Source organism: Alnus glutinosa, chromosome 5 (genome assembly GCF_958979055.1).
Source record: "Alnus glutinosa chromosome 5, dhAlnGlut1.1, whole genome shotgun sequence".
NCBI classification, from domain to species: domain Eukaryota; kingdom Viridiplantae; phylum Streptophyta; class Magnoliopsida; order Fagales; family Betulaceae; genus Alnus; species Alnus glutinosa.
The window spans coordinates 8,210,065-8,223,630 of record NC_084890.1 but is presented as its reverse complement, the minus strand read 5'-3'; the positions used below and the strand labels follow the sequence as shown (position 1 = coordinate 8,223,630).

Sequence of the window (13,566 nt, the reverse complement as noted above, 5' to 3'; positions counted from 1 at the left end):
GAATAATTGTCCAGATGTTGTGGGAGAACTACTACGGTAGCAGGAGTGAGTCGTTCAGGAGTGAGTCGTTTGTCTAGTACAAAGGTGTGTCAATTGCAAATGTTTTATAAGTATGAATATCTTGTAAGTTATAATTTTTTTATATTAGATTGATCTTCTGGGTTTAGCTGTCTCGTAGTGATTTTTCTCTTTGAGGTGCTCAAAGAGTTTACACTTCGTCAACAAATTACTTGTATTGATTGCTTTATTGCTTTCCTTATATTTGGTGAATGTTTATGTGATTGCCTAATTTTTTAAATTCTGAATTGTTTTGCATATACCTATTCAACCTCCATTCTAGGTGTTTTTGGAGTCTTGGTAATATCTTTCAAGCAGAAACAATGCGGAGGCTTGTCGGAGTTTGCAGACGGGGAACCCTCCAATAATTAAGTTAGCAAAAAAGTTGGGTGTAACGCTCTAAGAAAGAGAGCTAGAGTTGCGTATGAGCTAGTCGAGCCATCCAAGTTTCCTCCCTATCTAGCTGGATCTCATTATTGTGCTCAACCTTGCTTCCTTACGTTGGTCTTCGTAGTCTGGTCAGAACTTGTGGTTTGGATTTTATTACTCTAGCTTAACTCAAAACACAAGGGTCGGCCAAGGGTATATTCGGTATATCACTTATTAGATGATCACCCTATGTCGGCAATCGAATGAAATAGTCGGTAATTTTGCATAATCCGAAGAGTGAGCTACTCTCGTGCTTGGTTATATAGATCTAATAATATAATAAGATCTTCTATATTCTTTTTATTTGTAATTTGTGACATGATTTCGTTAAATCACGCAAGAAGGGCATAATGATAATTTAGACACCGGCTGTTGAGTTGTACGACAGCCAACAGTCTGAGTGTCGGATACGGTTGGTATATTCTCTCCCGTACCCATTTAAAAGTCCCTCACGTCCAATTGGCTGTGGACATAGCCCACTCTCAGAATCTTCAACGTTTCAGAGCAACAAACCAGAGAGCGACATAACCCACAGAGAGAGAGAGAGAGAGAGAGAGAGAGAGAGAGAGAGAGAGAGAGAGAGAGAGAGAGAGAGGAGGGAGAGCTCTAATGGTTTGGAGGCTCGGGTATGGCGTGAAGGGCCGGGTTCAGAGGGGAACTTGGCCTCTCTGAATTCCCTGTTTTTCCTTCTTTCGCCAACAGTGAATAGTTTTCTTGGCTGAGAAATCAAGTGTGCGAGAAAGTGCTAGAAACTGAAGAAAAATCATTGGAGCCACTTTTTTTCAGTCAGTAATGTTCTGGGTCGAGTTCCTTTGATCAGCTTTTTGGAGACTTTATGCGGGTTTCTGGGTATTGATGACAGAATTTTAGAGTTGCTTATCAGAGGTGGCGAATGGTACAGTACTTCACTCTGCAACTTCTCTCATTCAATCCGTCTTTTTTCAAATGTGATTTTTGTTTGTTTGTGGGGTTGATGAATTGACGTTATCTTTTCTATTATCAGTAACCTCGTAGGACTTTTTTTCACAATTCAGCAACAAGCTCTGGGGTAACATGATGTTTAAATTTATAGAAATTGTAGGAAATATTTTTAATTTCAATATATCTTGAATCTTCGTGGGACTTGAATGCTTGAGGGGCATAACTTTGGAGTGTGGTTATTTCATTTGTTATGAACTCTTGGTGTAAGATGTACTGTTTTATTTCTTGTAAACAGTGGGAAATTAAAAGTTTTTCTCTTTGATGGGATTTGAGTTTCTTGAGGGGCACAGGTTTGGTGTATAGTTTATCATGATTGCTTTCTCTAAGTCGATTAAGAGATGTTCTCTGGAATTTAATTTTCTTTCTAAAAGAAATTTTATGTTGGTGAAATTCCACCCTTATTGATGCATGAATTCGAATTGATTAGGTTAGATATGTTGTTTCAATTTTATTCCTACACTTGGTTAAAGTACAGTGTGTTGCGCCTTCCCTTAAAGTCTAAAACCTAAACCTTTATATGTTGTTAAACCTTCATTTTTAAGCAATGCATACTGAAGAAGGAAATCAAACCCTCTATATTCTCAGAGAGAGAGAGAGAGAGAAATGAAACCCCTCTGCAACAAATCCTCTATATCAAATGCAACACCAAAAGTGAAGCACCAAATTTGAATTTTGTTATACTGTAAGATACTGCTCTCTCTGACTCTCTCTTCTTTTTAAAGTTCTATGTATTGAAATAAAATTTAGCGCATTTTGATATCCATTGTTCTTAAAAGTGAACAATCAAGTTAATTAACTTTTGAAAAAGAGAACGTCTTAGAGCTTCATATTTTTAAGAAGGCCCTGGTTTTATTCGGTTATTTATATGGAGGCAATATTATGGTGATGGTCTATAAATTCCTTTCTATACAGCCATGTATACAATATATATTGCTTATTAAAGACTAAATGCACATTAAATGTTAAAAATACTTAACCTGTTATATTTTCAAATCCACCTCTTCTGCTTTCTTCTTCATTTACTTGTGTGTCCCTCTTTTCTGTATCTTTCTCTTATTTTATTGGAGCTGGATTATCAGATTATCAGATTTTTCTGTAGACAACCGATGCTGGAGTATCAGATTTTACTGCTTCTATTTTCTATTAATCTGAAAAAGTGTTAAGTACTTATTAACAGGTGGTGTTGATGCAGGTTCTGTGGAGATGTTAAACTGGTTAGAGAAGTTCTCTTGCCTTTTGGCAGTGAAAAGTGGTTATGTTGATAGTCCTCTCTGAGCCATCATCCAATTAGTTGCCAATTTGCCATAGATCCAATGTTGCTGCAGGTTCAATTGTGATGTATGCTGCTTAGAGAAGCTTTCTTCAGTTTTGGCCATATTATTGAGATAGCTCTCCAGAGACACTCAATACGTGGCTGAGTTGCTGTCTAAGATTGGTTGTTCTGATTGGATGGCTTGAACTGATCTAATTTCGACCATGGATTCAGCTGGTAATCAAACTCTTTACATGAGGCAGATCTCCTTTGGCAGCAGTTACACGTGACAGAAACTTTGGCTTGATTGTGGGGCAAATCTCCTTTGGCAAAATTTTATTCAAGTTTTCTTTGGTTGGGTTACTTCCCTTGGCTGTGAGTATTTGAGGAGAGCCTTTTGGCTGGACAGTTATCATTTGTCATCAATCTACCTGGAACTCCGCCCTTGTATAGGAAAGTCTCCTGCAATTATTTTTCTTATCCCCGAGGATCTTTACTACTATCTGTGTGGTGGAGCTTATCACACAGTTGCAGCTTGTTGGCTCTTCTGCATTGAGGAAGTCTCCTTCAGAAGTTTCTTTTAGTGGGAACTTCAGTCCATTCATTGGGCAAATCTCCTTTGGCATTTGGGGTCGTAACTCGACTCCTGTTATCCTCCCTTATAGGGCAAATCTCCTTTGGCATCTGTCTCCAATTTTAGCATTGGAGACATCGACACATTATCAGATATTTGCATAGATTGGAATACTTTTTATTATACAATCTCTTATCATCCTTTTGGAAGCAACAACATCCGAGGAAGTACGTATTAAGAACATAAGCTCAAATTAGGAGTGACACGGGTGTTTGATTCTCCAGTTCATTGAAAAAGGTGAAAACTTGATAGTACCTCTCTCTATCCCTTCTCTTAATTTTCTTCATGGAAATAATTGTTATAATAGTACTAGTAGTACTATCTAAAAGAAAATCATAAGTAGTTCAAAGTTACTTTAATTTTGTTATATCCCTTATTCATACTAAATTGGTAAAGCATAATCAGTCAAATATATCTCTTTATTCTCAGGTATTTGTGCTTCCTTTGAAGATATAGAATTCCTAAAAGAATCTTTTTTTATTTTTTTCTTTTTATTTTTTGACATTCAGTGAACATTGGCTGAGGAATTAGAGCAAACAGCTCACTAGAACACATAATTCTGATAACATATCTTTTTTCAGCAGAGGTGAAACATCCTGCCTAATGAACTAATGGCTCGAATCTTCTCTGTTGTTTCCTTTATTGTATTTTTCTTTTTATTCCTGTAGCTATATGTTTTTGCTGTTAGACTGAGTTGTACTATTCTCTTTTAATAGGCATCTGAAGGATGGACACATTCCTTAGTGACTCTGATTGGGAGAGTTCTAGTGAGAGCAGTAGCAGTGAGGATCGGGAGGAAACTGAATACTTGTACGTTGGGCAGGCTAGGAGCATTTTGTCAAGTCTCGAGGAGAGCATTGGAAAAATTGATGATTTTCTCTCATTTGAGAGGGGATTTGTACTTGGGGATTTGGTGTGCTCCAAAACAGACCCATCCGGACAGATGGGTAGGGTGGTTGGCATTGATATGTTGGTAGATTTAGAAAGTGCTCAGGGAAAAATAATGAAAAATGTAAATTCCAAGAAACTTTTAAAGATCTGCTCCATCTCAGTTGGAGATTATGTGGTTTGTGGTCCTTGGCTTGGAATGGTGGACAAAGTAGTTGACAAAGTCACTGTTGTCTTTGATGATGGTGCAAAGTGTGAAGTCACTGCAATGGAGCAAGAGAATCTATTGCCAATTTCTCCCAATATACTGGAAGACTCACAGTACCCATATTATCCAGGACAGAGAGTGCAGGTTAGGCGCTCAGATGTTTCTAAATCAGCTAGACGATTATGCGGAAATTGGAGGCAAAATCAAGATGAAGGAACTGTTTGTGCTGTGGAAGCCGGTTTGGTGTACGTGGATTGGTTTGCATCTGTTCCTGTGGGTTGTGACTTGAGTCTGCCTATACCACCACGTTTACAGGATTCAAGAAACTTGACTTTGTTATCATGTTTTTCATATGCAAATTGGCAGCTTGGTGACTGGTGTATACTTCCAAGTGGTGACAGTAAGAGTGTGATGGAGCAGACTTTTCTTAATGCATCTACTGGAAAGCTCATTGAAGAGCACAAGAGCTCGACAAGAGGATTTAAGAGAAGCCATAGTTCAAATTTAGAGGAAATCTTTGTTATTATGAAGACAAGGACTAAAGTTGATGTCATGTGGCAGGATGGTGGTTGCTCTTTTGGACTCGATTCACAAAATTTACTCCCTGTGAGTGTTGTAAACATTTATGAATTCTTTCCTGAACAGTTTGTGTTGGAAAAAGGAACTTGTGATGATCCACTCATGTCTAGCAGCCAGAGATGGGGTGTTGTGCGGTCTGTGGATGCAAAGGAACGTACTGTAAAGGTACAGTGGACAACTCTGGCTATGTCTGAAGCCAATAATTTGGATGGAGGCGGGATGGAGGAAACTTTGAGTGCATATGAATTGGTCGAGCACCCTGAGTTTTCATATTGCTTGGGTGATGTTGTGTTTAGGTTAGTTCAGAACCAGTTTGGTGATCCAGCTAAAAAAGATCATGTAAAGTCAGAAACTGGCATGGGTGACGAGGCTGCTGTGAATGGTGAGTACTGCACCAAGGGTCAGAATCAGTATCCCAATAACTCTTATCTCTCATGTATTGGCAATGTTACTGGCTTCGAAGATGGTGCTGTGGAGGTGAGATGGGCTACTGGTTTTGCAACCAAGGTATGTAGTTGTCCTAATTGTTTGTCTCTGTATGTATGCACTCAATGATTTCTAGTTGACGCTATAAACTTCTGTTATTAATTTAAAATTTTCACAATTAGTTCGCAGGAAACTTTTATATTCATGCAGAAAGGTTCTGACGGTTATGTTAGGCATATATAATATGTTCAAACTAAGATTGCACTGTAGGATGCAATCAATAAGTATACCAATCTTATCTACTGATCAACCCAATAGCAAAGAGGCACATGACGGTGAGCTGAAGTGCAAGGCCCGATTGTCCTTAAAATCACTCAACTAGTATTGGAATTCAGAAGAAATTGTATCATAATATAGAGGATTTTTTAATCAAGTCTCATGAAATTCATGTACACCACCAGGTCATTGATAACCTATTAGAGAGTTCTAGTGGAGACTTAAAAATAGGACAGTCTTGGTTAATATGCCGCACTCTGCACTTATTACTTTAATTTTAGAATTTATATAATTGGGTTTATGGTGGGTCATGGAGACTTTATTGAACTAAAGTCAGGTTTGCTGGTCCGTGATAGGGCGTCTTTCATTGAACTGGTGTTTTTGTGTGTTGTTGATAAATAAGTCCTAGTGCGCATATAATTTAGCTATGTTGACAGAATTATTGGGTTACACTATTTCCGCACCTATTCAGTGGGGTGGAAGAAACCAAAATTGAAAATATCATTTTCCAAATTAGTATGGTTAGCTGGTAATTTGCCCCATTCTGCTTCCACTTTCTGGACAGTTTATCACTCATGTGTATGTTTGTGTGTTCGAAAGTGTAATTTTCTTAGGGATGAAGTCTTCCTCGACGCTGGTGAGGTTGAGTTGTGACTGCGGTTAATCCATGATGAGTTTGGTTTAGGGTTAATCTGTTCCTTTCCCAGAAGAAAATATGAGATTGATGCCTCAAACCTGTTATGATCCTAGTATAGCTTTTTGGAAACAAAAATAAAAAATAAAAAAGGTTCGTAGTATTGGTGATAAATACTTTTGGAAGAGTTGGTGGTAATTTACACAGAACAGCCTTTGACTTGAAAACAATGCGACCATGCCTGATATATCTGCTGCATTCTCTGAAATATGGATGACCTGTATGTTTTTGCAATGATATTCCACAGGCTTTTTCTGATTATATGTTCCTGATCTGTTTAACTTGACAAATTTGACATCCTATAATGTTTCTCCAAGTTCAATATTTTGTATGAACTGTGCAAGGGGAAAGAGGAAAAGGTTCATTAGTTTATTGTAGGGTTTAACTTTCAATGAAACACCATGGTGCTGCAATAGATGTAATAGTTGCAGATAACCAACTAGGTGACATTGCAATGTTATGCGACCAACTTTAGCCCATTATCATACTAATTTGGAAGATTGTCTATTCTTGTTGCCTTCATCACAGGGCAGTCATTAGAGTTTCAGTGTCATTCCGCCTTTCAATAAAGATGCAGTTGTTAGTTAGATGATAAATGTGGTAGTGCAGACACCCATACTTAGCAACAGTGTTAGTATGTGCAACCAACTACGGCAATTTATGGCTCGTTTGTGAATTACTATCTCTTCTTGTTTCATGTATAACTGGGTAGTATCCAGTAGGGTTCAGCACGTTCTTCAAATTCCTTGTTGGGAATGGTTACAGGTTGCACCTTATGAGATATTTCGGGTTGATAAATCTGAAGGTTCAACTGCAACCCATGTGCTCTTTGAAGAAGATGCTGAGGAAACGAATCAAGAGATGATTGAACATGACAAACAATCTTACAATCAAAAAGGAAAGGTAAAGGCATCTCTCTCACTCTCTCTGTCTTTTTCTCTCTGACAAACTTATGAAATAGTGTTAAAATATTTATGGTGACAGTTCCAAGTCCCTGGAATTAATTGGTGGCAACAATATTTCAGAAGTACAAAATCAATATGTTTTTCAATGTGGAAAAATATGGGAGAGTCAGTGGCATATTAAAATTAAGTAAGAACTCTAGACTAAGTTGGGATTGAGTGTGTCTTAAGAAATCAGCAACATTTTGTCCGAAAATAAAAAAAAATAATAATAATACTTGTCTTTCTGCTCTTAAAAATTTTGCTGAGCAGGGGATTGTTTATTTTCCATATTTGATGTAGATTGAAAACTTTTCAAATAATATTAATATCGAGGGAAAATATTCTTCATGAAGAGGTTCAATATGATTTAGGACTTTTTATCCAATTAGTGTGTGTATGTTCATTTATGATCTGTTTGATTGTTGCTACGTTGTAAGAAAAACGAACATACAAATAGAACTTTAAATTATACAGCTACTTGAACTCTGCCATCTTGTAAGTGTCAAAATGTCTCCTCTCTATGTACATGCATGTGTTATCATTGGAATGGGCAGTTTGGCCCTTGGGCTACATAACTAGGGAAGTTCTCCTCCTTATAATACATTTGGTCAAGGGAGAATTGGATCCCTGGATCTAGTAGATTACCAAGAGACTGAAGCAGCCAGGTTGGCTGGCACCTTCGTATGACTTTCAAATTTTGTATCTATCGGGTGCCTTCTCCAAATGAAAGTGCTTAAAACAATTATTGAATTTGGGTAAATTCCTGCTGAGTAGGACTTATCCACTGATTCTGGAAATTAATAAAGAAACATTGTATCATCTGTGTTTGTCTCACTGTGAACCGAATTTTGCTTTTCATGTTTAGGATTTGTTTGATTCTGACTGTGCTGGTGAAAATTGCAAAAAGCATTCATGGGAGTCTAGTTCCTTTTTTCTTCCTCAAGCCGCCTTTGGATTTTTAATGAGCATTGCGACAAACCTATTTGGATCTGTTGGTTCAACTTCACTTACATGCCCAGTTGTATCTAGCCTTATTTCTGAAGATGGAGATGAACCTGGGATTCTCCCTGAGAATGAAGTATTGGAAACTTGTGATCTGTTACAAACGTTTAGAAAGACAAGTTTAGATCATGAAGTGAAAGAGACCCTAGATAATGAAGCTCTTCGATTTTCAGCAACCACCGAGAACTCTCATCAGTTTATGCAGTTTGATATGGTTGGTGATTGCTCAGACCATCACTTTCTTAGTGCTGGTAAAGGATTGGCATTGTCTCAGGCAAGAAACGTGACTTATCCTTCAAAATGTAATAGGTAATATTTTCAAACCGTCAAAATAATCGTCTTTTTTTTTTTTTTTTTAATTGCCTTATAGGTGAAAAGAAGTTGGCTAAAGAAGGTTCAGCAAGAATGGAGCATTCTAGAGAAAAATCTTCCTGGTTAGCACTTCATCTTTTTACTTTCAATTTTCTTTTTACCTTGGAACCTATTACAGTCATATCTTTGAGTTGATAAAAGTTGCTGAAAATTGGAAGGGCAATTATTTTGCACTTTTCAAAACCGTGTTCACTATGCTATTGCTTATAAGACCTTTTGTTACCTCACAGAAACAATCTATGTCCGTGTCTTTGACGAAAGGATGGATCTACTGCGGGCAGTTATTGTTGGTGCACCTGGAACTCCATATCATGATGGGCTTTTCTTCTTTGATATTTTCCTTCCTCTGGAGTACCCAAATGAACCACCTGTAAGTTTTCTCATAGTTTTCCAGTGCTCATTATTATTTCTGTGCTTGATATAATACTTCGATAGTACCAAAAGAAAATGTCCATTTCAATTCCTATATTCTTCTATGCAAATAGAAATGCTGTGTATTTAACGAGGGCTTACCCTTTATAAAATTGAGGGTCTGGCCAAGTTTATAATCTATGCATAAATCTATTCTGTACACACACATGCACATCACTCATAAAAAGGACTGGAACGTTATTTCTGAATGGAATCTTATGTGACACGAAATTCTACGCAGATGGTGCACTACAATTCAGGTGGTCTCCGTGTCAACCCTAACTTGTATGAATCTGGAAAGGTCTGTCTCAGTCTTCTCAATACATGGACGGGTACAGGCTCTGAAGTATGGAATCCAGCGAGCTCAACTATCCTTCAGGTTCTCCTCTCCCTCCAGGCCCTTGTGCTTAATGAAAAGCCTTATTTCAATGAGGCTGGATATGATAAGCAGATTGGAAGAGCTGAGGGAGAGAAAAACTCAGTAAGCTACAACGAAAATGCATTCCTTGTGACCTGCAAGTCCATGCTATACCTACTTCGGAAGCCACCTAAGGTATAATAGTTAGCTCTCTCTCATTCTGCTCTACCATTTTAGTCACGATATTTTTTTTTTTTTGGTAAGTATTTTTTGTTACGATATCGTAACAAAAATGTCGTATCTTTTTCGTCACAATATTTACCTCTGGAGTTTGGGCCATACTGAATGAAAAGATAGTAGCCATAGTGTTGAGTGGTATATTTTTTCTAGAATAATTATATGAGTTTCAGGGGTGCTTGGATATCCCATAAGATAAAAATTATACCTGATTAGACTTTTAACCTGTGGCCTTTACATTACTATCCATATCAATATCACTGTCACTGCTGTGATTTCAACAGATGAAGTGTTGCATGATTTTCAACAGTTATTGCTTGCAATGACTTCAGTTGCATACATTCCATTTCCGATAATGAATCCATTTAGAGGATTCGCTGGGATGTCCATAATGTAGATGCCCCCATTAAGTTCTTCTCTAAAACATATTAGACATATTATCTTAGAAATTGTATCAAAGAGTGAGATTGGCGACTTATATGACCAAACCCCTGTTTTTTCCAAAGAGAGTGATTTATTTAGAACCTTTGAATTTTGTCTTTGGCAGAATTAAACATTTTAATTTAATGGGGATTAACTTTTGCTTGTGCAGCACTTTGAGGCACTAGTGGAGGAGCACTTCAGGCAACGCTCCCAATATATTCTAATGGCTTGTAAGGCATATATGGAAGGAGCCTCAGTGGGGTGTGCTTTTGAATGCGGAAAAACCGACGACGGCAAAAATTCAAGGGGAAATTCTACCGGATTCAAAATCATGCTTGCTAAGCTCTTGCCAAAGCTTGTCGAGGCGTTTGCAGACAAGGGCATGGATTGCAGCCAGTTTATTGAGCCTGAAAAATGAATTTGCTACAAACTCCAGGTGCTATAGAATTGCCTTACCAAGACATCTCTATCATGTTTATAAATCTGTATAATATCAACATGTGCTTGGCAAAAGCCTTGTCATGTTTTCCTAGTTATGGTTGTTGTGTGTGCAGTAGAAACTGTCTTAATATTTCTGTCAAAAAAAAAAGAGAAGAAACTGTCTTAATAAGGCTTTGTGTTGTATCTGTACTATATTATGGTTTGCAGACTCTTTGAAAGTTTGAAACTACGAAATAAGAAGCCATGGTTGGATTGGTTTGTTTGATAATGATTTTCCATTTATTGATAAGGATGTTATACCTCCCACCTGTCCCTCCCGGAACTTCACTAGATTTCCTGCCTAATTCTTTTTTGGACAAACAAAACAAAATGCTAAATACATTTAGTAACCGGTAAAGTTTTCCTTCAAACTGGGTTGAATGAATTTTCTTCAATCGCAGTAGAATAGTAGTCTGTTCGTGTGTCGAGTTCGGATCGTGTCAATACATGAGTATAAGACTATATGTATCAGCTCAAACCCGACCATTTAATTAAATGAGTCAGCTCCCTCAACCCAAACACCACTTATTTGAATAGGCCGGTTACACAACTCAACTCGTATAACCCGTTTAATTAACAAAATTTTCAATTATTGAGCATAAAAATGTCATTTTATACAAAGATGTTAGTACAATAATTCTCAATTATTGAACATGAAAATTAATTACACTACCGAAGTTATATCTTTACAACTAGGAATAAGCGTAAGGGTAATTTGTTGTTTTATAGACTTTTGGGTTATTATTTTTTAATGGTAAAGATAATAAGAATAAAATATCAATTTATACAGGTCATTCATGGGTTAAGCGGGTTGACTCGAAACTGACCCGTTTATTAATCATGTCTAATTGGATCGACCTGGTTGGACCCGAATTCTATTTTACTAAGTCCTAACCTGCTAATTTTGTATCGGTTTTGTGAGCCATGTAAAAAATTGTTAACCTTACAACCCAATCTATTAAATTGGCATCTATTAAGACATGTAATTCTCAAATATATTTTTAATAAGATTAACTCAGTATGTAAGAATCACGTGCATTAAAGACATATATCAATTTAATAGATTATTTTTCAAAAACAAAATAATAATAATAAACTACATTTGAGAAATTTTTTCCAAGCCAATTTAAAAAGGAAAACTTCGTCCTTTGATGACAGCTGACAAAATTGTTGTCATTGTTTATTGGTTGATTACTATTACTCCCAAGTTGCAACAAATTAGCTTGAGTCTTTGCATGGACCCTAACATGTTACAAAGGGGTTTTGCATCAAAGCTACTAATAGCCGTCATCACCATAGTCGTTATCTCATAGTTTATTATTAGGGAAACTAAATTTAGCCCTTTCAATTTACTATCTCATTTGCAGTATCCCCCTAATCTCTCAATTTAACTAGAGTATACTTTATTGATTTATTATTGAAGTTGCAATGTCTCCATTTACCTTGCGTAAAAGTTGTGTAAATTTATTGTGTAAATATCATTTCTCTTTATCCAATTATTCACATTCAGCTTTGATGGTGACCGATAATGGAGATGAAAAATTGTCATATTTATTCATGCTATTGGGCCCTAATAAAAAGATTCGGATCTCTTCCAATTTGCTCTCTAATTTGGACATTATATATGAGAAAGCTCAATCGGAGCTCACCTAGCAAAACAAGTAAATAAGAAGCTTGAGATCTATGTGGATAGATAAGCTTCATATAAGCTCGTAATTCGAACGACAAAATTGTTTATTCGTAGGGGAGTGATTCTTGCACTCACAGTGTACAACAGGTGCACAATAGCAAGACACAATGGAGTGGGGCCTACACATTGGGCCCCACTCCATTGTGTCTTGCTGTTGTGCACTTATTGTGCATTGTGAATATTTTTATGATTTTCCTTATTCGTAATGAAAACCTTAACTAATTTCTGCCTCGAAACAAAAACATTTTTTTTAAAGATGTGTTTGATGTTATTATATTATTTGTCTCCAACAGATCTTACATCTTTCCAACTCAAAGAGACCTATAAATTTAAAACGCATTTCAACTTCACCACAACACACACCAAAAAGGACTCCCATTCTTCTTATTCTTCACCACAACACACACCAAAAGGACTCCTGATGCGCACTTTCTGATTGGATGTATGAAAAATAGGGATGAATGTAGAAATGGAATGGAAAGATGATAGTGAACTCCAATTAATGGCTAGAGACAGACCCCAAGTGAATCCAATTAAAGCTGGAATCAAACCACAAGACAAAAGTCTATATCAATTCTTTTCTTCCCCTCTCATTAACGACCAAATGGTCTTTAAATAGAAATACAAATAGATAATACCTAAAGTGATAATGCTTAAAGTTCAAATATTCAAATTCAAATAAGCTCTAATCCTAATATTAAATAATCTAATCCTAATAAGTTGAAATTTCATTCCAACTCAACTATTAAATCTATCTAACCCTTTATCCCTATCAATCCTACACCCTTAAAAGGACCTTGTCCTCAAGGTCTAACAAAATGAAATTAACCTAGTACACGATTGAAAAATTAAAAAAAAAAAAAAAAAATTACACAATTAAAAATAAAATCTACACATCTATGAGAATCCCACCATCTTCTACTAACACGTCAACCTTTTTTTTTTTTTTTTTTTTTGACTTCTCCCTTTTTTTCTCTAACGCATCTAGACCACTAGTACCAGAAAAAGAGCAAAATTTTCCAGCTTTGCTTTTCTTCCAGGTGCTTTTCATGAGTGGTGTTTGGCTGTTCGGTGGTTGTGCAGCTAGATCTGTACGCTCCTCATCCGCTTCCTCGGTGGTCTTTCACATGGTGGTTTCCCGTCCGTCTCCAGCTTCTTGAAAGAAAAAACTCTAATAGAAATCTGTTTAGTTTGCGGAAGGACGATTTTGTGTGGGTTTTGGGGG

General features: G+C 36.7%; 1 protein-coding gene across 1 annotated transcript; it reads left to right on the top strand.

Annotated features, from left to right (window-relative positions):
* The first annotated feature begins 1,011 nt into the window (after window positions 1-1,011).
* Window positions 1,012-10,880, top strand: LOC133868309 (probable ubiquitin-conjugating enzyme E2 24). Its single transcript, XM_062305137.1, has 9 exons — window positions 1,012-1,381; window positions 2,660-3,590; window positions 4,070-5,535; window positions 7,190-7,327; window positions 8,234-8,644; window positions 8,741-8,804; window positions 8,973-9,112; window positions 9,395-9,706; window positions 10,341-10,880. The coding sequence occupies exons 3-9, from the start codon at window positions 4,081-4,083 to the stop codon at window positions 10,587-10,589; spliced, it is 2,769 nt and encodes a 922-aa protein (XP_062161121.1). The 5' UTR covers window positions 1,012-1,381; window positions 2,660-3,590; window positions 4,070-4,080; the 3' UTR covers window positions 10,590-10,880.
* Window positions 10,881-13,566: the final 2,686 nt, after the last annotated feature.